Source organism: Megalops cyprinoides, chromosome 18 (genome assembly GCF_013368585.1).
Source record: "Megalops cyprinoides isolate fMegCyp1 chromosome 18, fMegCyp1.pri, whole genome shotgun sequence".
NCBI classification, from domain to species: Eukaryota; Metazoa; Chordata; class Actinopteri; order Elopiformes; family Megalopidae; genus Megalops; species Megalops cyprinoides.
This window is the reverse complement of record NC_050600.1, coordinates 17,903,532-17,925,850: the sequence shown is the minus strand read 5'-3', so window position 1 is coordinate 17,925,850 and position 22,319 is coordinate 17,903,532. Positions and strand designations below refer to the sequence as shown.

Genomic DNA, 22,319 nt, shown 5'->3' with positions numbered 1-22,319 from the left:
AATTTCTTAAACATTTTGGGGTTTCCGTTGACCTCTGTCTGTACAAACAGGATTTTGGAACGTGTTGGATCATGACGCAATCGAGAAAATCAATCTGAGTCAGTCAATCAGTCAGGAATATGACTAAGTGGAGTGTTATTAGCTGTAGACGTGGTGAGTGGACGGGCGTTATTCCAGTCTGCTCTGCGAGTCAGACCCCCTCATTCACACTTCCTGTCTGTCCTGCAGGACAAAGCGCAGCCAGAGACACAGGCCACTGCCTTTGGGAACGTTCAGTTCCAAGCCACGCTGGCGATGGACACCCCGGAAGCTCTCTCGCTGATCCGACAGCCAGGATCGGACGGATTCTCGCTGTCGTCTTCACCGCTCTTCCAGGTGAGGGCATCTGATCACTGCCACCTGTCGTCACTACCAAGTGTCCCTTTTCCCCAAAACTCTTCCATCCGTCTGACTGCACATGCTCCACCTACATGTCCTCATGTTAAAGTTACTTCTCATGTTCATTCATGTGCACATTGCTACCTTTCCTCCATGTATTTCTACATGGAATCTCACACTGAGGACTAACAAGGAATGAAGACTTTAGCCTTGGTTCCTGCAGTTACATTACATGACATTCATTTAGCAGATGCTCTTATCCAGAGCGACTTTACAGCACAAGAGAACAGAAGTGTGTCCACTCAAATTGAATGAGCAATGGTGTCAGACCAGGCTAACACTTCCAGACCAGTGAGTGTGAGCACAACACCATTCAAGCACTACCACCAAGTTAACTTGTGCTAACCTGACTAGACAACCTAGAAACTAAGGGAAGCCAAGTACACACACTACCATACAACACAGTCACTAGATCACAGAATCCATAACACAGTGAGATTATACAAGTAAAATAATCAGCAATACAAGCAACAGGTGTTAGGGGGTGGGGATTGAGGTGGAACTGAGATGCAGTCTGAAGAGGTGGGTCTTTAGTCTGCATCAGAGGATGGCTAATGATTCTGCTGTCCTGACCCCTGTGGGGAATTCATTTCACCACTGAGAGACCAGTACAGACAGGCATTGTGTCACTTTCCCCATGACCTAAGGCTGGCTTCCTGCAGTTGAGACTGAAAGCTGAAACTTCCTCTTCCTTCTCACGCAGGTGGCAGCTGGTAGGGAGTGGTACATCCACACCATCTACACGGTGCGCTCCAGAGAGAACGCCAACCGCAGCATTGGCAAGAGGAGCCTGGAGTACCGGCACAGCGTGTCGGCGGCCGGTGGGCGCCGGAGCCGCAGGGCCGTGCCCGACGAGTCCGAGGACATCGGCCCCGAGAACAACAAGGGCACCAACATCCAGCACATCTCCCTGGACCGCTCCGACAGGCAGAGGGTGAGCCAGCGCGGGCCCTGGCCGCGCGAGGACCTCCCAGAGCGCCCCCTGCTGGAGAGCTCGGGCACCAACCCCGCCGACGCTGCCACCCCCAACACGCCCATGCTTGTTGGGCTGGCGGGGCTCATCCTCCTCCTTTGCCTGGTAGTGATCGTCATCGTCTTATTGGCCCGACGCAAGAAGCGCGGCCAATCGGAGAAGCTCCCTCCCTACTCCACCTCCTCGTGCTCGGCCTACCAGGGCAGCAGCAGCAGCAGCCGGGAGACCATGAGCACCAGGAACAGCTCTGAGGTCTGAGCCCACTTGGATAACTCCGCCCTCCCGCCAGACGCTCAAGACAGTCCAAAAATCACCCCGGTGCCTTTGACCTTCGACCCGCGACCCTGTGACCCGGCGAGGGAGAACGCTCCCGGCAGCAGATTCTTACAGTACGACGTTGTATATTGCATTACTGGAGACGAGAAGAGGTGTGTTGGCTGTCCACCTGTGTATGGATGCATGAACCCATGCCGCTATGCTTGCCTTTAAGACATGCAATTGTGAGGCTTGTAAGTCTCTGAGCGACATGCATACGTTTAGAGTGGGCTGGAGTCCCCTAGTAGCGTGCTCTGAAAGATGTGTACATGCTTAGCTGCTTTTAAATGTCCTTTGAATTTAAATAGTGTAGATATTATTATGCGTTCCCTAAGACATTGGTGTAAGTTCCCTAGACGTTGGTCTCCTGCTGCCCCTGTTTCTTTGTTAAAAACCTTGATCCGAGGGGGAGACTGAAGCTGAATTTGAAATAGGTCACTTTCATGAGTTTGTTCAAGTATGTTGCTGTTTCTTAACGCCGGCTGTACTGAACAGGGTTCCCACTGAAGCCAGCTTTTTGTTTTCAACATCTTTTCAATGACCTTAAAATGATGAATTTTTTGTTACTGTAATGGTCATATTCTCACAACACTGGGCTAACCGGGGAGGTTGGGAGGGATGGACAATTTACAATAATATGTGCACACTGACATTGCCATACTTGGTTTTAAATGTCATCAATTTCACAAGTTTGAAAAAAAAAACAGCCAATTTCTCATGATTTCAAATACAGCAGGATATTTGGTGCTTTAAGACTTCTATAATGAAAATAAAGGATTTTCAACAGTGGGAACCCTAAACAAGGCACATGATCCTCCCCATTTACCAGACACTGGTACCTTTAAGATGACCTGGGGCAGTGGCTGTAGACAAAGATGGCCTCTCCTTCTTTATACTGAAAAGCAGCTTCATTGGGCCTCATGCCCTGATGTTTTCATAAGAGAATACATTTACCTTGGTGTATATTTAGATGTTTAAATAATGACGTTTTTCCACAATCTACAACTGAACAAGTGATGTTTCAGTTGAAGAGGATAGGCAATATCTGGTGCTGAGCTGACAAATGTATTTTTATAAAAAAAGGGATTGTAATATGTAATTACTGATATGTCATCATTGACGTGCATAACTATTCAGATGTTTTTATACATGTTTTCTGGACTTTGGGAATGTTGTTACAGTATGTGTATATATGTACATGTGCATACAAACATTCATTGGCAAAATGGGTGAAAGCAAACTAAAAATGTAGAAGACACCCCAGCAAAACCTGAACATTTTGGACATAATTGTGAACCAGACATTTTGTGCTGTTAGTTTTCTTCAAAGGAGAGAAAATGATCCTCCCCCCCCAATATTTTTCGTTTGTGCCACTGACAAGAGATGCCATTTCATAACTTAAATAAAAACTCAATTCTGACTGCCTAAATGACGGATTACTTCGCGCATCAGGGCTGTATGCTCAAGCTGTTAGCATTTCAGTTCTGAGCTCAATTGAATCTTGGCAAAAATCAGACTCACTGAAATGCTAAGGCATTTTCCAAAATAAGAACAGTCACAAGTTTCAGTAGTGTGTGATACCTCTGACAGTATTAAAGTGTTTTGTTCCCTATGGAAGTGTGGAGTATTGTCTTAAATCAAATTTGTGCAAAGTTATTACACAACAGCTTTACAAAAACAAAAAGGAATTTATTGGTGCTGTTTGTTATGAAGAGAGGTTCTAATCCAAATATCAAGGTAAAACAGCTCTGGGGGATATTCTTAAAAAAAAGAGCAATACATATTTTTCTATGCAAATGGAATGCAGTACTTAACCAAAAGGCATAAATAAAAGTATTTTATTACCTCAAGTGTTAATGGTTAAATAAAAAAGGTTCAGCACAGCTGCAGTATTTTGTAAATCACTAAGAGACAGACCTGCACTGGAGTTCTACCCTTCCTAGTATACCACACACACGATTGAGAAGCAAAGTTCGGTTCTGGAGTTGAATACAGTACATCATTACAACCCGTAAAATAAAGACACAATACTACGTTTTTTTTTACTGAAGTCCTGGCTGCGGCTGTCCGCCGGGGTCCACCTCACAGCTTCAGCTTTTTCCTCCGCCCGCGGCCATCTGGCGTCCCGTCTGCCTTGCGCTTCTGGACCTGGTCGGGAGGAGACGGCAGTTTGGGAGGGAGTTATGGGATGGCACCGATTAAGCGAACAGAGTAAAGCGTTATGCACCTGGAGGGAGCAAGCTTCCCCGTATCCATGATCGAAAAATCCGATTTCTCTACTTAACAAGCATCACTGCTGACTTCGTATGCATAGCACTGCGCTGTTACACAACTGCTAACTGGTTCAAACAGGACTGGTCCAGTTATGTAAGGAACTGCATTCAGTTTTGAAGACTGAATTTAAGTGAACAATTTACTCCTTTATGACACTGAATGATTAAACAAGGCTGTGAAACAAGAAACAAAAAAAACCTAACAGGTTCTGCCAGTTCAGCGGATCAGAGGGCTAATCAGCAGTGAGAGCCGTGCTGAGGTAGCCAGACAGGCGAGTGGACGCGCAGAGCTTACCGAGGACGTCCGAGGACCCCTCTTCTTCTTCTCCGCCTTCTCCCTCTCCTCCAGCTCCATGTTCTCCCTCTCGATCAGAGTGATCAGGGTGTTGCAGCGCCTCTGGAGCTCCTGCACAAACACACACACACTCATTCCGTTCATTTCAACTAGGGAGTGGTTTCGATTTTATACCGCCCCTTTCATGGTGTGCTTAAATTATGCCCCCCGCATGCAAACCTACGTGATATTTAGGCATTGTGGTCTGGGGTAAGCTCCACACCGCACTCTTTTTAAATGTACCCTAACCCTTAGTGTTCCCCTGGGGAAAGTAAGGGTAGAAGCAGCTTGCTCCAGGCCACACGTAGCGCCCCCCCCACAGGACTGCGACACCCTCCCCCCCTCGCTCACCATGGCCGTCCTGGACTTGAGGAACCAGTCGAAGCGGAACTGCGGGGAGTTTCGGATGCACTGCCGCAGCTCGTCGTAGACGCTCTCCTTGTCGAAGCCCAGCTTGTGCAGCATGCAGATCAGGAAGCGGTCCTCCTCCTCGGTGTAGTTCTTGCCCTTGTTGGTGCCGTACGAGATCCTCAGCTGGTGGAAGGGGGCCTTGTAACGGCCAATCTGAAGAAGCACACACAAATGGTTAAACTAAGTCGTTTATGAAATGGGACGCCTCCATCTGCATAGTGTACACACTTATACCCTTAAAAGCACCCTTTGTAGATTCAGTGGGGCTCGCAGTCAAAACCAAGGAAACTGCATGGGGTTGGTCCTGTGGCTATGGATCTGAAGACTGAGCAGAATGAGCATGAGCCCTCTTTGACTACCTGTTACTGATAGTCTGGGAATAGACTTGATACTGAGGTATAGTTTCCTTTTGGAGGTATTCACATAAACATACATATAGTTTAGGACCTTTCCATTTCATAGTTGTAGCTTCCACATTTCCAGCCCTCATTATAAGCTATTCTTTATCCCATGACCCATGTCCTGTCACTGACTGTAAGAGAGCATTTGGTCAAAGGCCCATGGAGTTACATACTGATAAGATTCCACTGCACAACAGCTATTCAGTGATAGACATATGAAATGTCCTGGAACCAATGAAAACTCAAAGTGCAACCTGACAATGTTATGAGCCACAGCCATCTAGAGCAGAGTTTCCTGCCTCAACTGACCTTTGTGTCAAGTGCCTTTTTGATGCTGATCCGCCTCTGGATCCTGGCCTCGCCTCGCTCGATCTGGGCCATGATTTTCTCAATGTCCTGCAGCTCATTACACCTCTCCCAGAACACAGCTGAACACAAGACAACAAGCACCACATTACACACCATACACACTGCTTCATTATGTTTACTCTACACAGTATTCCTATCTGGAAAATTCTACTTAAAGGATGCTGCTCATTACGGCTCAGTTGAGCTTACCGGAATATTCCATGACCTCCTCTGGAGTTTTGCCCTCGACCTCCCGGGCGATGTTCTCAATGTCATCTCTCCCCCACTTCTCGTTAGCTTTGATGAACTGGTTGAAATCGCGCTTGTTCCAAATGGTGAAGCCCTTCAAATATTACATGGACAAATAAATGGTCACTGTGAGCCCAAGTTTCACTGTGTAGAGCAAAATGACAACTTTTACAGGACTTCAAAATACAGCTAAAAGTACTTCAAGATAACACTGGCATGTGGGAAAGTTACCAAAATGAAATATGTAATATTAAATGTACTATAATACACCAGTAACCAGTTTTAAATTATATACATGTCATCTATATACTGATGTAGATAATAAAAAATCCCCAGCATTGGAGGCGGAATTCCATCCCTCTTAAATAATGAGTTACCTGGGAAAGAAGGTTCTCCTTCTCCTCAAGCTCCTCCTCTGTCAGAGCCTCTGCCTCATCAATCTTGGCCTGCTCCTCCTTCTGGGCCTGAGCTGAATTAGGGACATCAGGGTTTCGAGGGACCTGGGAAGAGTGGACCACGCCTCAGTGTTAATAAGCTGTCATAGCAGATTTTTGGCACAGTCAGCTTTGTCTTGTCCTGGATACCGGCTGCTGGATGTATGCACCTTGTAGCCGATGGTTTTCCTGTAGAAGAGGATCTCCTTCTCCAGCAGCTCAAACAGGCGTGGAGGGAAGAACTGGAAGTCCTGGACATTGGGCTGCTTTGGGGGCCGTGGAGCCTAGAGGGGAGAGAGCAGGCATCATGAGGAGGAACATCAAGTCACACATTCACTCATACAGGAACATATATGGATCTAAATGCCTTTTACTCAAAGTGTCTCAGGTTGGTCATTCATGATATTTTATTATATGCAACACCACTTATAACTGAAACACTGCTTTACCCATAAAGTGTTTCATGATTTGGTCCCAAGTGTTATTAAAAAGAGCTAAGCTCAGACGCAGCAGGTGTTCGAACCTTGGGCACTTTGGGCTCGCTGACGCGCAGGGCCTCCCTGAAGTACGCATCCACCGCGTAGTTGGCTTTGCGTTCTCTCTTGGGCGGCTCGATCCACTCTGTGACAATCTGTGCAGGGCAAACTTTATCAACTCAGACTGACAGTGCATGACTCAGAATGAGAAATCCCTCCATGTGTTATTTTAAACACTGTGGGGACTGTCTGGGAAATGCGCTTCACAATGATCTGCAAAGACGGACAAACAACTTGTTTGTCAGTACTGTGTGTAAAGGAAAACTTATAAAATGTGTACTAATAATATGAGAACCAGGAGTGTTACTGGCCACATCAAATGTGTGAGGACGTCTAAGGGAATTTGGCTTAACACAGCATGTGTAAGAAAAGAAAACACTGGCATTTCCCTGGCAAGCCTTATGGAAACTCCACAATGAGAAGTCCTGCTTTACCTTCTTCTTCTCTCTGTAGTCTTCACCTTCAAAGTTGTACACGCTGGTTTCTGACTCCATGGTGAAGTTCCTCAGCGAGCTTTCGCCCATGTTGCTCAACTTCTCTTTCATTTCCAATGTCTGAAACAGAATGCAAACGAGTTTACGCTCAAACTTTGCCATAGGTTACACCACTAAAATGAAAGGCTCAATCAATGGAAGCTATCAGGGCCCGAGGTTGCACCGCTAAGAACTGACCTTCTTCTCTCCCCTCTCCAAGATGGCGTCGATGTCCTCGTCTGTGATTTCGCTCTCCTTGGACGCGAACACGTGCGTTGCGCCGTGACGGATGATGGAAAGCATCTCGTCTTTACCTAGCTTATTCAGGTTCTGGTCCACCAACCTTCCTAAAGACGCAAAAATTGAGACAGAAGTTCAGGCTTGAAACCGCAACAGGCTCCTCCCCTTCATATTTTCTACAACATCATCAAGTTTGCCAATTATGATACATCTCACTATAGCGAGACCACTCAAAGCGTTCGCTGAGCATAAATCATGATTGATTTTTAAAAGAAAAGGGGGGCTAGCAGTGTCTGTTTACCTTGCTGAATGACAATAGAGTCCAGCCTGAGTTTCATCTCAGCCCTCTCCACTATCCTCTCCTCGACCGTGTTCTCCGTGATGAAGCGGAACACGCGCACCTGCTTCTTCTGACCAATCCTGTGAGCTCGGTCCTGGAGGCGGGACGGACAAAGGACAAAGACACTGATCTTTAGTCAGCGATAGACAAAAATCAACACTGTGTGAAGTGCATCAAGTTTAGCTGCAAGACAAGCCACCCTCTTGCCTCACTTAGGGAAAGAAGGTGGTGAAGGAGAAAGGACTAACCATGGCTTGGAGATCTACTTGAGGATTCCAGTCAGAGTCGTAGATGATGACGACGTCGGCAGTGGCCAAATTGATACCGAGACCTCCAGCTCGGGTGCTGAGCATGAAGAGGAACTTGGAGCTGTTGGGCTCGTTGTACGCATTGATCGATTTCTAGAACCATGCAAAAAAAAAAAAGGTACAGAAAGTAAGCCTCACAATATGGCGGAACCAAAGCTCTATTTAGCAGGAATGAGAAGCTGAGTGTGGAACATGCCTGTCTCTCGTCGTGGGCTGTCTGGCCGTCAAGGCGGCAGTAGCCGTAGTTCCTCCACATGCAGTAATCCTCCAAAATGTCCAGCATCCTGGTCATCTGGCTGAAGATGAGCACGCGAGAGCCTGGGGGGAGGGCAGTCTGTTAGCAGGGTAAGCAAGCTCCAAACATGGCTATCACCTCAGTCAACAGCAATGGGCATGGAACCTCTACAGCCTCCGGGCCCACTACTAGATACATTCGCACGGAAAGAGAGATGAGACACTGAGATGAGACATGGGGTCCTGACCCTGCTCTTTCAGCTTGGGCAGCAGCTTGTCCAGCACCGCCATCTTGCCGCTGTTGACCACCAGGTGCAGGTCGGTGGTGTAGGGCGGGCCAGGCTCGGCGCCGTCGAACAGGTACGGGTGGTTGCAGCACTTGCGCAGCTGCATCAGCACGTTAAGCAGGCGCATTTTGTCCATCTTCCCCGCGGAGTTCAAAATGTCAATGTCCTTCATGAGAATCTTGGTGTACCTGGAGTTGAGGAGGGGTAGAGGGAAAGGCTTTGAGACACCCGTTTTAAAGTTGTTTTTGGGAATTACTTAACTAGTAAGACACTAAAACTGCTGAGTTACATTCGCCACTGTAAATGTGTGTAAATGCTGTGTGTCTATCCAGTAGTTCTCAGCGTAAAGCCCCACCGTGACACTCACCATTCGCGCTGCATCTTGCTCAGCCCCACGTACATCTTCACCTCCTTTTTAGGAAGCAGGGACTTCTCCACGTCCGCTTTGATACGTCGGAGCAGGAAAGGACGCAGCACCTGGTTCACAGTGAGGAGAGCCGTATGAGGGATTATGTACAGTCAGGGTCCTTTAACATCCCAACCATTACATACACAAAGAAACCAGCATCTGAAAGAAAAACATCACAAAACATTATACACTTACAATATGCAAACGTTCAACTAGCCTTTGGTCCCCAAGGCAGTTGTTGGTGTCGAACCAGGCGTCAAAGTCCTTTAGTAAAGAGAAAAGCAGAAATTAGTCTATGTACGCAGCAAAACTATGCAGGGCTGTTCTGGTTACCAATGCATGGGGAGCCTTACTTCAGACGAGTTGAAGACATCAGGCAGCAGGAAGTTGAGGAGAGCCCAGAGCTCGTGCAGGTTGTTCTGCAGGGGGGTTCCAGTCAGCAGCAGACGGTTGGTGGTCTTGAACTCTCTGACAATCTCCGAGAGCTAAAAAAAAAAGTAACAAAGACTTGTTTGTAACATTAACATCCATTAATCCATTAATTCATGCCTGTCCTGGCCCAATCATAATGCACACCTAGTGAAGTCATCGTTGTAAAGAATGCACATTCTAGAAGTAATGTTTTTGGAATGCAAAGGCTAAATCTGAACTTCCTTCACAAATGAAATTTGTGAGCACTGTAATTAAGACAATCCATGCGCAAATCCAGCACCCATGCAAAGACCTCACCTTTGACTTTTCGTTTTTAATCCTGTGAGCTTCATCGATCACCAGGTACCTCCAGTTGAACTTCTTGAAGACGGCTTTCTCCCTGATGAGCATCTCGTAGGAGGTGACGCACACATCCCACTCGCCAGGCAGGAGCACGTCCCTAATGAACGCATTCTAAAAGTAACAGCGGAGGAGCGGTTAGGACAACTGCCACCAGAGTTCAATCAAAGGGCCACACCAGCAGACAGGGTTCAACTCAAAGCTGGCTGGAGTTATTGCTTTATGCTAAGCATTGTATTAAATACTACTTTACAAAAGCATGGGTTCAATTTAGTTTATGGTAAACATTAACAGCTAAAGCAGACTAGTAACACCTTACAGAAACTGATGTTGTTCAGATCTGCCTTATTGTCCCGGTTCTGAACACTAACTGTACATAAAGAAATACAAGTGCACAGGATTTCATCTCCCACCTGCGAATTGACTTTATCAAAATGATGCTCTCAAGAGTTGGAGAGAACCACACCTGTTTCCACTGAGCTTGGGGTACTTTATTTCAACACTGACTCTAGAGAGATGGTTCTATGATGCCTTTTGGAAATATAACCACTGTTGGCGTGCTAACTAAAAAGAACCCTGTTTAAGGGAGTCTGAACAGAGCGAGGATGTAGACGCAATTATGTTTGAGTAGATCTGCTTCTGCGTGATGGATCCGGTCGCACATTTCATTCAAAGTGACCGTACCCTTTCGTCCCGGTCTCCGATGAGACAGACGGCCTTGAGCGAGGGCACCCAGCGGTTGAACTCGTTCATCCAGTTGTACAGGGTGGACTTGGGCACCAGCACCATGTGAGGTCCAGGAATGTTTCTGTAGTGCTTCATGTACCCAAGCAAGGAGATGGTCTGCAGCGTCTTTCCCAGACCCTGAGGGACAAACCAACAGCCTCAGGGCTGCTGTAAAGGCCGAGTGTGGCTGCCAGCCTGAGTAGAATATGCTGCCAAAACTCCTGCCTAATAAATGCTACGGAAACTGCCTCCAGACAAAATGGAGATACAGCACCCCAATTAAGGGACTCTTGTGAGGTACTTTACAGTTTACAGATACGTTTATTCCCTTTAAACCACAATAAGCAAGCCAAGTACCATTTCATCTGCGAGAATCCCATTGATCCCATTCTCATAGAGTGAAATCAGCCAGTTTAACCCTCGGATTTGATAGTCCCTCAGTTTCCCGGTCTTCACATCTGTGGGAAAACAAATGATCGGGTGGTTAAGGTTCAAGAGCTTTACTTTAAAGCTTCACACCAGAATGACATTTAAAGAAAGGGATAAAAATAAATAAATCCAGGGAAAGTGTCAAAGTTTCTTAAACCATTCATCCATCAGCACTGGAAACACTCTGTCTGCCCATGCAAAGATCTGCTCTATATTTTGAATAGATGAGTTAAATCTCCATTTCAAACATTAGCTGGTGCCAATAATATAAAGATCAGCTGGTCCATGTAAAGCCTATTGTGAACCGATGCTGGTGGAGACACAGGCCATCTCCCTGGGCTGCATTCCAAGCTATTTCTTCACCCGCTACTGCTCTCAGCAAGCGACCACTTCACCTGCCAGAGTGATCATTGGGCACCTGTAGGTGGGCGGAGGAAGCAGCATGACTGAAACATGCTCTAGCTTCAGTCAGTGCCCCTACACTGTTACAGAAGGTGACCTGCCCAACAAAACACAAAACACATGCCTAACAAACGTGGACGCTACACTGTTGCAAAAGAGCTTACGTCCAACCCCATACTTTTCCTGGGTTTCTTTCAGCAGCAATAAAAACTGTTCCAAAGAATCTAGAAAGAGTTTCAAAACCTTAACATGCAATAAACAGTAAGGTCTGTAGCGGCCATTTCTCATCGCAGCTTTGTCACCGCAAAGAAAGGGGAAACTGACAGGCGTCAGACACTCACAGGAGGGGGACTCGTCGAAGCGGGTGCAGACGTTGGTGGCCCTGCTGCTCTCGCTCAGCAGCTCCTCGTCTTCCTCCTGCTCTGTGCGCCGGTGACGGTTACTGTAGCAGGGTGGGGAGAACAAGAAACCCGCTCAGTTCCAGCACCAGGACTCCGCCTTACATATAGCCTGGCATTTACAGTGGTATCCTCACAAGCAAAGACAGCAAACAGTCCAAGATTTGAACTTGGATCGCTGGAGTCAGCATCCAGAGTGCTAGCCATTACACCATGGATCCGCGTCCTAACACGTGGCAGGGCAAACGGGGCCCTGCTTTCTGGGACAGAACTGGGGGGATACTCACTCCCCGGCCGACAGCAGGTTCTGCTTCTCGTCCTTCTTGATGCGAGGTCGGCCGGGTTTCATCTTCAGGGGGGAAGTGGGCGTCTTCTGCGCTGCTGGCTGGATGAAATGGGCAAACACCTCCGTCTGCTTCAGCAGGTACTCAAATCTGTTAGTGCGGTCCGCTTGCTGTGAGAAACACAAGGGGGGGGGGGGGGGGGGGGGGGCATTAGTTATGGTCTGGCACTCTGAGTTTAAAAGGCAAGCAAAGTAATGTAAAAAAAAAAAAAAGTATCCCTGCAGATTGGAAGTAAACAGTTTGATTGGACGATAAGCCCTTATACTGCACATTTCTTCCATGCAAGAGTGGCACGCACATTAATTCACTGAATAATCAATACAAATTAGAAGCGAAGGAATACCATTTTCGCTTCGTAGCCAGGGAGCAGCAAATTCGGCTTTTCGTCGGTCGCTTTAGGGGGCGCGGCCTCCTCCTGTCCCCCTTCTTCGGGCTCAGAAGTTTCATCCTGTGAAAAATAATAATAATAATAAATAATAATAATACATATGTATAATATAATGAAATTAGATTTACATAAGATACACAAAATGGCAGTACCATTAATTTCTGTGCTGTCATACAATAAGTGACATGGCTGGATAAATCTAGACCTCTGTTATAGTCGGACTCTAATGTTATCAACCAGCGAGATCCGTAGCTAGCCATAATTATATTAGCCAGTTAGCTAGAATGCTTAGGTCAAGGCCATGTGCGTGGCGTTTCCCAGAAAATACAGTGAACTGTCATGCACAATTACTCTAGCTAGGTAATGGCACGTAGAAGTTGCCAATTTTTCGACAAATGTGAATAAAGAGGAATGCAGCTGGCGAGTAACATTTTATGAGTAGGCAGAAATACAGACGATTACCTTGTTACTTTGTGTCAAAAACGATCTAACGGTATCTAATAGCTAACGTTAGCACGACATCTTTCTAGCAACGACAGTACAGTGGGTGGGTTGTGTTTATACTGACGTAGCTAACTAATTAACATTAGCAAGCTAGCTAGCATTAGCTGATCAGAAGTGCTTTTGTTGCTGAAAAATTAGCCAGCTGCCGCTAATAAGCCAGATACCTGATATTAGAAAACTGAACAGATGAATTAAGATCAAGAACATAACGTTAAATAAAACACCGATGTTTCGCTGCTTGAGAGATAACGAACTTTTTCTGGGGCTCTCCTCCTCTACCGCGGGAAAGACGGTCGTTTCCATAAGCTAGTTGGCTAGCCGGCTAGCTAGCCATTTTTTGGCCCCCTTCGCAGTTACCCATTCATTCCCCGGTTTCCCCTCCGCGAAAAGCAGGGATGTTATCTGGAGAATCGATGCCGTGATATTAGCAGCGGATGGCTAAGTCTCACGTAGGCCACAACTGTACCTCGCCTCTAAAGTCTGCCGTAGGGCGACAGGTTAACGTTAGCCAGCTAGGCTAGCTAGTTCACTAAAAGTTACTTGCCATTTCCTTACTAGCATAACGTTAAATCAAGATACGCTAGCCGACTCGCTAGCTCTAGTAGGGAAAATAAAGTCTTCCAGTTTTCGTCACAAGTCACATTATAAATGGGATCCGAGTGAGCTATAAACTTATCGTTTTCCCACGAAAGTGTACGGGCGATTTCCCCCACAATGGGTTTCTATTGTTCTGTTCACCTCCTCTCCTTCAAGCTCATCCTCCATCCGCCGCTCCGGCTCCACGCTGTTGTTTTCAGTACTGGACATTTCTGAGCGACTCTTCTTCCTCGTTCTTCCTAAACGCCCGTTTCCTGATTTATTATTTTTATTACTGAAGAGTAGAGACCGCGGTACAGATACAGTAAACTATTATCAACATCTACAAATGTTCTGTATCCTCTAACAGTTATCCCACAGCACCAGATTTGACCACACCACGCCGTCACCGTTCGCTCGCAAATCTACCCGGCTTTTTCAGCACTATCCCACCAAGAGGACTTGCCCTGAAACATCGCGAGATCCGTATGCTTACGCGAGAGGGCGTGTTGAGCTGTGGGCGTGCTGAGCTTCGGCAGTGCCTGCCGAACTTCTGTGGCGTCTGGTGGTGCCGGTGCTGTAAGGAAAGAAACCGTTTTGTACCTGTGGCAATGGGATAACCTGGTAAACACTGAAGTTGTGGGGTGCATTTAAAATAATTTTGAACTTGACCTCCCACAAGAATCTCAGTGAAACGCTTTGTAACTTGGTCGTGTTTGCCCCATGGAGCGCCACCAAGCCCATGCCAACGAAGTTATGTAGCTAGCTAGCTAGCTATCGTACTGTGCATTTGAATATTTACATTTAGTCATTTTGCAGACACTCATATCTAAAGCGACTTAGAAACGTTCACAGAAGAAGTTAGAAGTTAAGACAAGAACAGAGCCAATGCAAAGACAGGTGTCTCGATCCGTTAATCGGAGTCATTACACAACGTATATTTTATTTAGTACTATTGCAGGGTTGAAACATTTTCAGGGTAAAGACGCGTCTGAATGACGAATAACGAAAACAAGATTTTATTTCTTATAAACGTAGGCGGGGTAACAGAAGGCTTATCATCAAACATTAAAAATAGGGCACTCTTTTTTTGGTAATAACTCAGCTAGTCCAAGAAGGAACTCTGAATAATGCAACGTTGCACACGGAGGAGAGAGACAGACGCCTAACAGTTAATACATGACGGTACAATATCACCAATATTATATACAAAAGTGCACAGTAGAAACTGTGTGACCATTCTATGCAGCCCTGAAATTACTTGAGAGGTTTATTAACAATAATGCTGGGCACCAGTTCTCTTCTGGGTGGGTGTTGAGATCTGAGATGAAGATTTTCATTTAGGCAGGAAGATCTGGACATTCTCAGGAGTGTTGGGTTCCACAGTACTCCAGTATTCTCAGGGGAAGGTGTCCTTTGGGGGTAAACCTGACAAACCTGTGTATCTCAGAGGGTTGGGAGAGTAATTGGGGCCCAATGGTGGCTGTGCTACCCTCCCATGCAAGTGTGCCAGGTGGGGCCAGAGAAGAGACTTACCAGCAGGTGTCTTCCAAGGAGAGGCAGTCCATGTCGTGGTCCATGTTGTGGTGTCAGTGTCACCAAGTTGTCATTCATTGCGCTCAGGACACTTTGTCCAAAAAGAAAAAAAGTACTTTGTACTGTACCCTGCAATTATTCTCATTTGTTGTAAGTCACCCTATATGACGATATCTGCCAAATAAGCAACACTAAATAAACTTTATGTAAAGATGAAACTGGTGGTAAGGGTAGACCTTACTATAGCACAGTATGTCAACATAAGTAAGTACAACTCAGGTAAAATTTTCCAGAATCAACAATGCATCATGAAAGGTGACGTTGCGTGATGATTGGCAGAGAAATATGCCCATTGCAAAATTAAAACAAGATTGGAAGTTGGACAGTAAAGACAATCAGGTAACATCCTCATCATCTTTGGAGGCCCACAACACATTTGAAATGAATGTTCCTGCTGACTTTGTCACCTTAAAAGTTTATAAAAACAAATCCGCAAACACAGCCTCTCTCTGAAATGTACTTGGACGTTCTTGGTATATGCTGATTTCAGCTCTACAAATATAATTTATTATGTAAATTTGTGCTTCAGTGATATATTCAGTGAAAAACTTATGTCTATGCATGGGGTGTTAATCCAGAGAATTTCTTCCATTCCAATCCCAGTGAGTATACTGCAGAAAGTAATGAGTCTGACTTTATTATTGTCATAAAACACATCAACTTTCAAATGGTTGTAAAATTTTCCATTGAACAATGGCCTGGCAATGCATGACCTCCATTGTTATCACACTATCCAGTACTTGTTGGGGGAACTCCGCCCAGAAGACAAATTCAAAAGCTTCTGCTATGTGGGTTTGTGAAACAACCAGGTCACTGGATAAGAACTCCACTGACTAGATTCTCTACCTGAAACCTATTTATAACTTTCTCTTACCTCTAACTATTACACATGATCAACCATTTTGTTGGTTCACTTATATATTTATTAATGTAACAAATGAAGAGTCAAGGTTTTGGACTATGTATGATAATGCATAATGGTCTGTTTTTTATTTAGTTGACTTTAAAATGTACACTTGCCTTTTGATTTATTAAAAAAAAAATACAAAGCGTCAATGTATTATAGTTTGTCTTGCAACAAGAAAAGTTCTGATGGAGAAGAAATTTAAGTAATCTGGAAATAACAGCATAGGCACAGCTTTCAAAAGGTACATGCTCAAATAGTGGAGCAAATATATACAATATTTCCTTGTCAAAGCAAGACGCTTTGCGCCTTCTAGCTGTAAGAAAAGGTTAGTAAAGCAAGTACATTTACAAACAGTAAAATTCATAAGTACGTAGAAGGCTTAGGCAAAAGGTGAAATTTTTGTCTTATTTACAGCAGTCATATCACACTGTCTAGATAAGGCAGTCAGTCCGTCCCAAAGAAATCTGTGGAAATCTGATAAAAAAATAATAAATTAAAACAATCTAATGAGTGAGGATGAATTAAAAGAAGCTAAATGGTGAAATGAAGAATCAAAAATAAAGTTGTGATGCAACCAAAAAAAAAAAAAAAAACTGGCACTTGTCAAGAAGGCATCTTTTACAGCAAACTTGTTTCCAAAGCATTAATGGCTTACAGATGATCAGAAAACTTATATTTAACAGTAGTGAGAGGTTTGCCGGACCGCAACTGTTTAAAATGATGACCTACTCATCAAAATAAATTAGAAATGGATAGTTGTATTAATATTTCAATGAGTACCTGATTTGTTTTTATAACTTTAGAGTTTTGATACCTTGCATAAGTAACAGAAAGCTTACAAACTTCCCATTAGAAGCTGTCACAGTTGTCGTTTCCACCATTTTCCTGATGGTTTAGTTCATATCTTGTATCGGTTACCACCATCTCAGTAGGCACAAGATTCTACCCTGCAGAATCTGCACTTACAGTAAGCATTCACATACTAGATATTCAATAGATGTAAAGTACACTAATATACATAACACTTTTTTACACAGACTACTTGCATTTTGCCTTGCACAAATGTTGATGCAAATATGCTGAGAAATGAGAAAATTAATTTTCAACCTGCAGATTCAACATAAAAAACCTCTGATTGCACATTCAGACTTGAATTTGAAAGGAACCTAGAGCAGATAAATGAATGCTTGAAATTCTGAAAATCTGGATCCACTGTAATTTCTCAGACACTACTGGAAATATAAAAGTAGAACATTTTAACACTTCTTTTTTTAAAAAAAGTGACCTAAAATGTTATCTTACAACTAAAGTGAAAATGCAAAAAAAAAAAAAAGAATAAAACTGAATTTCCCCACAACAGACTAAACAGGGTAGTGTGGCTGAATCTACTCCTGTGTGAGTATGTGAATGTGTGAATGCAATTTTCAAACGCAGCATGTCCCGTCAGCTGTCGAAACAGTGTACATGTGAACGAAAGCACATGGGAACTTAATGCAATGTGAGAAAGTGTTTTACTGGTCCTAAGGTCTCCTGCTTTAGCAACGTCTCTACAGGCTCCAGCCGAACAGAGAGAGGGGGGGAAGTTCTTCCTGCATCGCGGTGTTGCCGTAGTAGTGAGCTTACATCTCAGAGCCAGGGGCACCGCACTCAGATAGGTGGCGCTGTAAACACAACACTGTGGTCCATGCGCACAGTCTCCCTCGGGGTCCTCCAGCGAGGGCCGTGAGCTCGTGGGGGGCCGGGGGAAAGGGCGGGGCTTGGGAGGGGGGCAGAGTTTGGGTCTCAGTGTCGCCGCTCACTTGGGGCCTTTCGAGAGAGAGTCGGTCTCCGTGGATTGCCTGCCGTCGTTCCACGCCTCTCGGGTGTCCTTCAGGGCCCGCGTCCGCTGCTGGTCCACCACCACGTAGTCCACCCGCTCGTCCGACGCCGTGCTGCCCGTGCCGTTGCTCTTCTTCTGAAAAAAGCACACAAGTCCTCACCACCCTTGCCTGTACTGATGGGCTGCTGCAGGATTTCAATCGACAACTACCACCAGTGACGAGCCACTCAACGTAAGTAAAATCAAATAAAATATGCAGAGAAATAAGTAAAGACAACAAACATACATACACACATATACTCACAAAAAAGACTTCCAATTTTCTTCAAAAACCCAGAAAGAGTGGCTTGGCTTAGCTTAGCTTACACCCGTGTGTAGACAGGAATATCCCTTGAAACCCTTCTATGTTGACAGTGTACCTTTCGAGGGGGAGTGGATTTGCCAGGGTCCAGGTCTAAGTCCAGATATTCCACCTGTTTGTCTCCTTTGGGCTTCACCATGGGACTGCTGCCTCCTTCTGCATTCATTGGAGCGCTGAGTTTCATGTTCTAAAAATCAAGGATGCTTATTATTCAGAGGGCACAACCAACAGAAAGACTAAATACACATAAATCTTAAAAAGACCATGAGGAAGCACTAATGCTAAACTCTAAATTAGATATGAGACACAATGCGACTACAATGATGTAGGAAAAGCTAGTACGAGAGGATGAATACTGTAGAATTCATTTTCAGAACGTATGTGCATACATATGACAGCATGCAAACACCTATCTGTTCTTTACTGAATTCAGAAAATTCACATGGAGAAAATGCCCAATTTGTCTTCATCTTCCCAATTCAAAATGTAAGCTTTGTGAATTTGACACTTTCCTCACGTACCAATAGGGCGTTAAATGAACAGATGACATCACTAACTGGCCATACTCTCATACTCACTCTCTCTCTCTCTCTCTTTCGCACTATTCCTCCCCTAGCTCACATTTCCTGAGTACAGAGGGTAGCTGGGTGAGGGGCCCTCTCATGGATCATTCAGCCCCAAAATTGTCAGTGGGGGTGAAACCATACCACACACACAAGCCTGAACCCCTCACTCTGCCCTGCTGCTCAGGGCTGCTCCTGTAGACTTTTCCTCACCTCCTCCATCCTGTCAAGACCCAACACTTCCCTCTTAACAGGGGTGATGGGGACAGTGCAGTAGAAGGACTCCTCTCTACAGAGCGGGGAGGGGGACAGGAGAGGGAAGAAGAGCTGGCGGTCAGAACACAAACAGGAGAAAACAAAGAGGAGGAGCAGGGAGACTGGAAAACAGGAGAAAGAAAACCATGAGGGGAGAGAAAGGGAACAGCGAATGAGAGTCCGGGGACGAAGCGGGAAGAATCGCCTGTCGCAGGGCTGAGAGGAAGGGAGCCGGGTGACTGCAGCTATTTTATCTGCTGTTTAAAAGACAGTATGCTGAGACTGTTCCATATGGACCCTTTCCACTGTCAACAACCAAACCTGTTCTGCCTTAAAGACAATGAGCACAGTCATGCCCCTGACAACATACATCAGAATAAACTAATTTCGTCAGCTACGCAATGCTGGTGTTTTGAAGAGACATTAGAGCCTCTCTCATCTCTTATAGCCACTTTGGCAAATATAAGATGAATTGGTGGGCAATCACGAAGTGCTCAATGTTTGGTGATGCTCTATGAAAAGGGCCAATAGGGACAGGGGACAGGAAATCAAAAAGCCAAACAGACATTCGGGGTAAACGTAAAAGGAATATGAGAGAGCGTGAGCGAAGTGATTCGGGAGATCCAGGAGAAAGCGAAGGCTGGAAGATGGGTGGGAAGAAAAGAAGTGAGGAGTCCTTCTATCAGTGCCTGTGGATGCTGCCTACACAAGGACCTTGAAGAAGCCCTGGTGTGCTACTCTCTTGCGCTTCTGTAATTATGACCATCTCATGGCGCTGACCTCACTGCTGCCACACAGACAGTAGGTCAATGCATACACGTCTTTCATGCTTGTAGCCCGCCTTCATCTTACTTATGCAGTGGAATGCTCAGTTTAGCTTAATGAGTTCTCAGGTTTTCAGATTTAGAAACAGATCCTCACTGTACAGTTTTATTACAGTGACCATTCATGCACAGTAACTATATTGTTGCTATTTCTCACTGGAGCAGGATTGGATGCTGCAGGAAGAGATGAATCCTAAATGTTAAGGTACCGAGATTTATGCTTTACCAAGATGAATGTGGCACTCAAAAGGAAAGAATACTCTCAGGTAACAACCTTTTCCTATTTACCAGGTCAATGTCCAAGGCATGCCAGCATAAAAAGTCATTCTAGAGCATTACTAACCATCTATGTGTCCACAGTCATGCTTCGTAGTAATAATGATAATAATAATAATAATAATAACAACAATAATAACCATCTGTACTGTGGTGGAAACCTATATACATTCCCGCATAAGAATTAACTACAGACAAGTGTTCACACACTGAGGAACCTTAAAAACAGTACATTTACAAACATTCTGGACAAAAAGGATTAAAAAATATACTTGTGTCAAAGCAGGAAGAGTAGCTGTGGAGTTGAGTTTACATACTGGTTCGTCTGTGGACATATTAGGGACGACCATGGGAACATAATTCTCATCAGATTCCTCGGAGTCAGTGCTGGAGCCAGTGCTCTGCACCGATGAAGGTCTCGGAGGCATAGGGAACCTGGAGGGACTGATCATCAGGACAGGGTTTACACACGGCGTCTCAAACCACAGAATCACTCACACAGCATCTGCAGTACCGCGTCGTGGCCAGCAGAGGCCCTCACAGCAACAGCAGTGCCATGCTGTGGCCAGCAGGGACACTCACATACACAATTTGACTGCAGTACCGAATTACAGCCAGCAGGGGCGCTCACAGTACACAGATCTCCCGCAGTACTGCATTGCAGCCAGCAGGGGCACTCACAGTACACATGTGCAGATCGCCTGCAGTACCATTCTACAGCCAGTAGGGACACACTCACCACTCACAGCGCAATGAAATCACTTGAACCTTTAATTGCATATCGCACAGGTTGCTTTATATTGATACACACATATTAACAAAGTGTTCAGAAAAGTTCTTTCTATGATAAAATGTGAGTTTCTCATGTTGCTACTTGACCTGGCCAATGTATGACTCCTGCTGTGTTTCTATCAGGCATATGGTCTCATATAAAACAAGCAGGCATTAGTGAGTGGTTCTACTGCTTAGCCCTAGATGATGTCTGCTAAGTGCTAATGATATAATGGACAGAGCTAGTGGACATCTGGGTGGCAGACATGAAGGAGACGGAGACACGAAGGGGCACTTACTCCCGGGCAAAGGAGCGGGTGACTGGGGAGCGGACGGGCGCCGGCTGCTCGTCCCATTCCGGCAGGGGCTTGATCTCCAGAGGGGCCGGTTTCACTGCGCGGGACGACAGGCACTGTTACTGACAGCACACTTTTTGCACACTTTCCACCACCTTGAGCAAAGACGAGCACATCATTAGACCAACACCACCCTCATTTCATTGTTAGTGCATGCTGTTTTTTCCCCAGACTGTAAAGACTAGAGAGAGAGTCCAGAGAAGGTGTCCAGATCAGTGAGGGGGGAGACACTGGTTTCCAAGGACACCCTGCCTGGGAAACAAGCCCTGAGTGTTCCCTTGTACTCCGCAGGCAGGGCAAAGCTAGACCTCTCAATACGGTTTACTCAGGGAGATTGCAACACGCCTGCCATTATCAAATGCTCAGAGCAGCATTAAATAATTCAGTAAGTCACCCCCCCCCCCCTTCCCTTCCCTTCCCCAGACAGAGTGCTTTTCAGTTTGGGCTTTTAAAAAGGCAGGAAGCCTGCGCAGTGTCAGCGGCCAGCTGAGTGCACATTAGCGCAGTGCTTCGTTTCGCCGCCACGCTAAATTCAGTGTAACACAGGAGCCAGGCCCTGAGGAGGCAAAGAGGGAAGGTGGTAGCACTGTAAAGAGAGGGGCTTTCCCTTCCTTCAGCTTAATGGGGCTCTGCAACCGCAGTCTCTTGCTTTCAGTGATGTAGTTAGGACCGTGGACAGCCATGTGATACTTTGTTCAGGTACTGTTCCGGTCCATCTAGCCCTGAGAGGACGCCCGGTGCGTTTCTATCAGTCAGGGAACAGACGGATGACACCCGCAGCTCCCACTGAGAGGACGTCAATTCTGGCCTTTCCGAAACAACCTCACGTGGAAAATTCTAGACCCGGCCTCACGCGAGGGGTCCGAAATGAAATTTTACCCCTGCTGCTCCCGCTCTCCTCATGTTTAAGGACCAAACAAAGGGACCGTGGCTTGGGTTTCTCCTGGGCGCCTTACAGTATGAACACGTGCAGCTGAAACGATGCCACGGCCCCTGGAGTCCTGTGACGGAGCCGCGCTCATCGCACCCGTGGGGCCGTGCAACTCTGAA

At 45.8% G+C, this 22,319-nt stretch overlaps 3 protein-coding genes across 8 annotated transcripts in view; 1 reads left to right on the top strand and 2 right to left on the bottom strand.

Annotated features, from left to right (window-relative positions):
* Window positions 1-2,626, top strand: part of frem3 (Fras1 related extracellular matrix 3) — a 38,895-nt gene extending 36,269 nt beyond the window's left edge. Inside the window, exons 23-24 of the mRNA XM_036551576.1 lie at window positions 229-375; window positions 1,142-2,626. Of these exons, the coding sequence (XP_036407469.1) occupies window positions 229-375; window positions 1,142-1,669 (675 nt within the window). The 3' untranslated portion in view covers window positions 1,670-2,626. The remainder of the gene's footprint in view (window positions 1-228; window positions 376-1,141) is intronic.
* Window positions 2,627-3,553: 927 nt separating this feature from the next.
* Window positions 3,554-13,997, bottom strand: smarca5 (SWI/SNF related, matrix associated, actin dependent regulator of chromatin, subfamily a, member 5). Its single transcript, XM_036551046.1, has 24 exons — window positions 13,704-13,997; window positions 12,417-12,521; window positions 12,017-12,183; window positions 11,673-11,773; window positions 10,858-10,958; window positions 10,459-10,638; window positions 9,733-9,888; window positions 9,357-9,488; window positions 9,199-9,267; window positions 8,962-9,071; window positions 8,556-8,782; window positions 8,270-8,391; window positions 8,014-8,166; window positions 7,727-7,859; window positions 7,384-7,532; window positions 7,147-7,266; window positions 6,700-6,807; window positions 6,347-6,460; window positions 6,120-6,242; window positions 5,704-5,836; window positions 5,455-5,573; window positions 4,685-4,897; window positions 4,295-4,405; window positions 3,554-3,874 (listed from the first exon to the last, which is right to left on the bottom strand). Exons 1-24 carry the CDS (start codon window positions 13,770-13,772, stop codon window positions 3,809-3,811), a joined length of 3,081 nt encoding a protein of 1,026 aa, XP_036406939.1. The 5' UTR covers window positions 13,773-13,997; the 3' UTR covers window positions 3,554-3,808.
* Window positions 13,998-17,424: 3,427 nt separating this feature from the next.
* gab1 (GRB2-associated binding protein 1) overlaps window positions 17,425-22,319 on the bottom strand; it is a 57,376-nt gene continuing 52,481 nt past the window's right edge. For 3 of the 6 annotated variants that reach the window (XM_036551141.1, XM_036551143.1, XM_036551142.1), the window contains exons 9-12: window positions 21,213-21,306; window positions 20,415-20,586; window positions 18,283-18,411; window positions 17,425-17,998 (exon numbers count right to left, since the gene is read on the bottom strand). In XM_036551141.1, coding sequence (XP_036407034.1) covers window positions 17,840-17,998; window positions 18,283-18,411; window positions 20,415-20,586; window positions 21,213-21,306 — 554 coding nt within the window. In that variant the 3' untranslated portion in view covers window positions 17,425-17,839. Of the gene's footprint in view, window positions 17,999-18,282; window positions 18,412-20,414; window positions 20,587-21,212; window positions 21,307-22,319 lie in introns of those variants that run through there. The other 3 variants (XM_036551144.1, XM_036551145.1, XM_036551146.1) reach the window with 3 other exon arrangements.

Excerpts from the sequence above, each read along its gene's own strand:
- smarca5 (XM_036551046.1), bottom strand. The coding sequence starts at position 13,772 with ATGTCCAGTACTGAAAACAACAGCGTGGAGCCGGAGCGGCGGATGGAG. Across the intron at positions 11,774-12,016 it reads AACCTGCTGTCGGCCGGGGA|TAACCGTCACCGGCGCACAG; the intron begins GTGAGTATCCCC and ends ACCCTGCTACAG. Across the intron at positions 6,461-6,699 it reads GCGAGCCCAAAGTGCCCAAG|GCTCCACGGCCCCCAAAGCA; the intron begins GTTCGAACACCT and ends TCTCCCCTCTAG.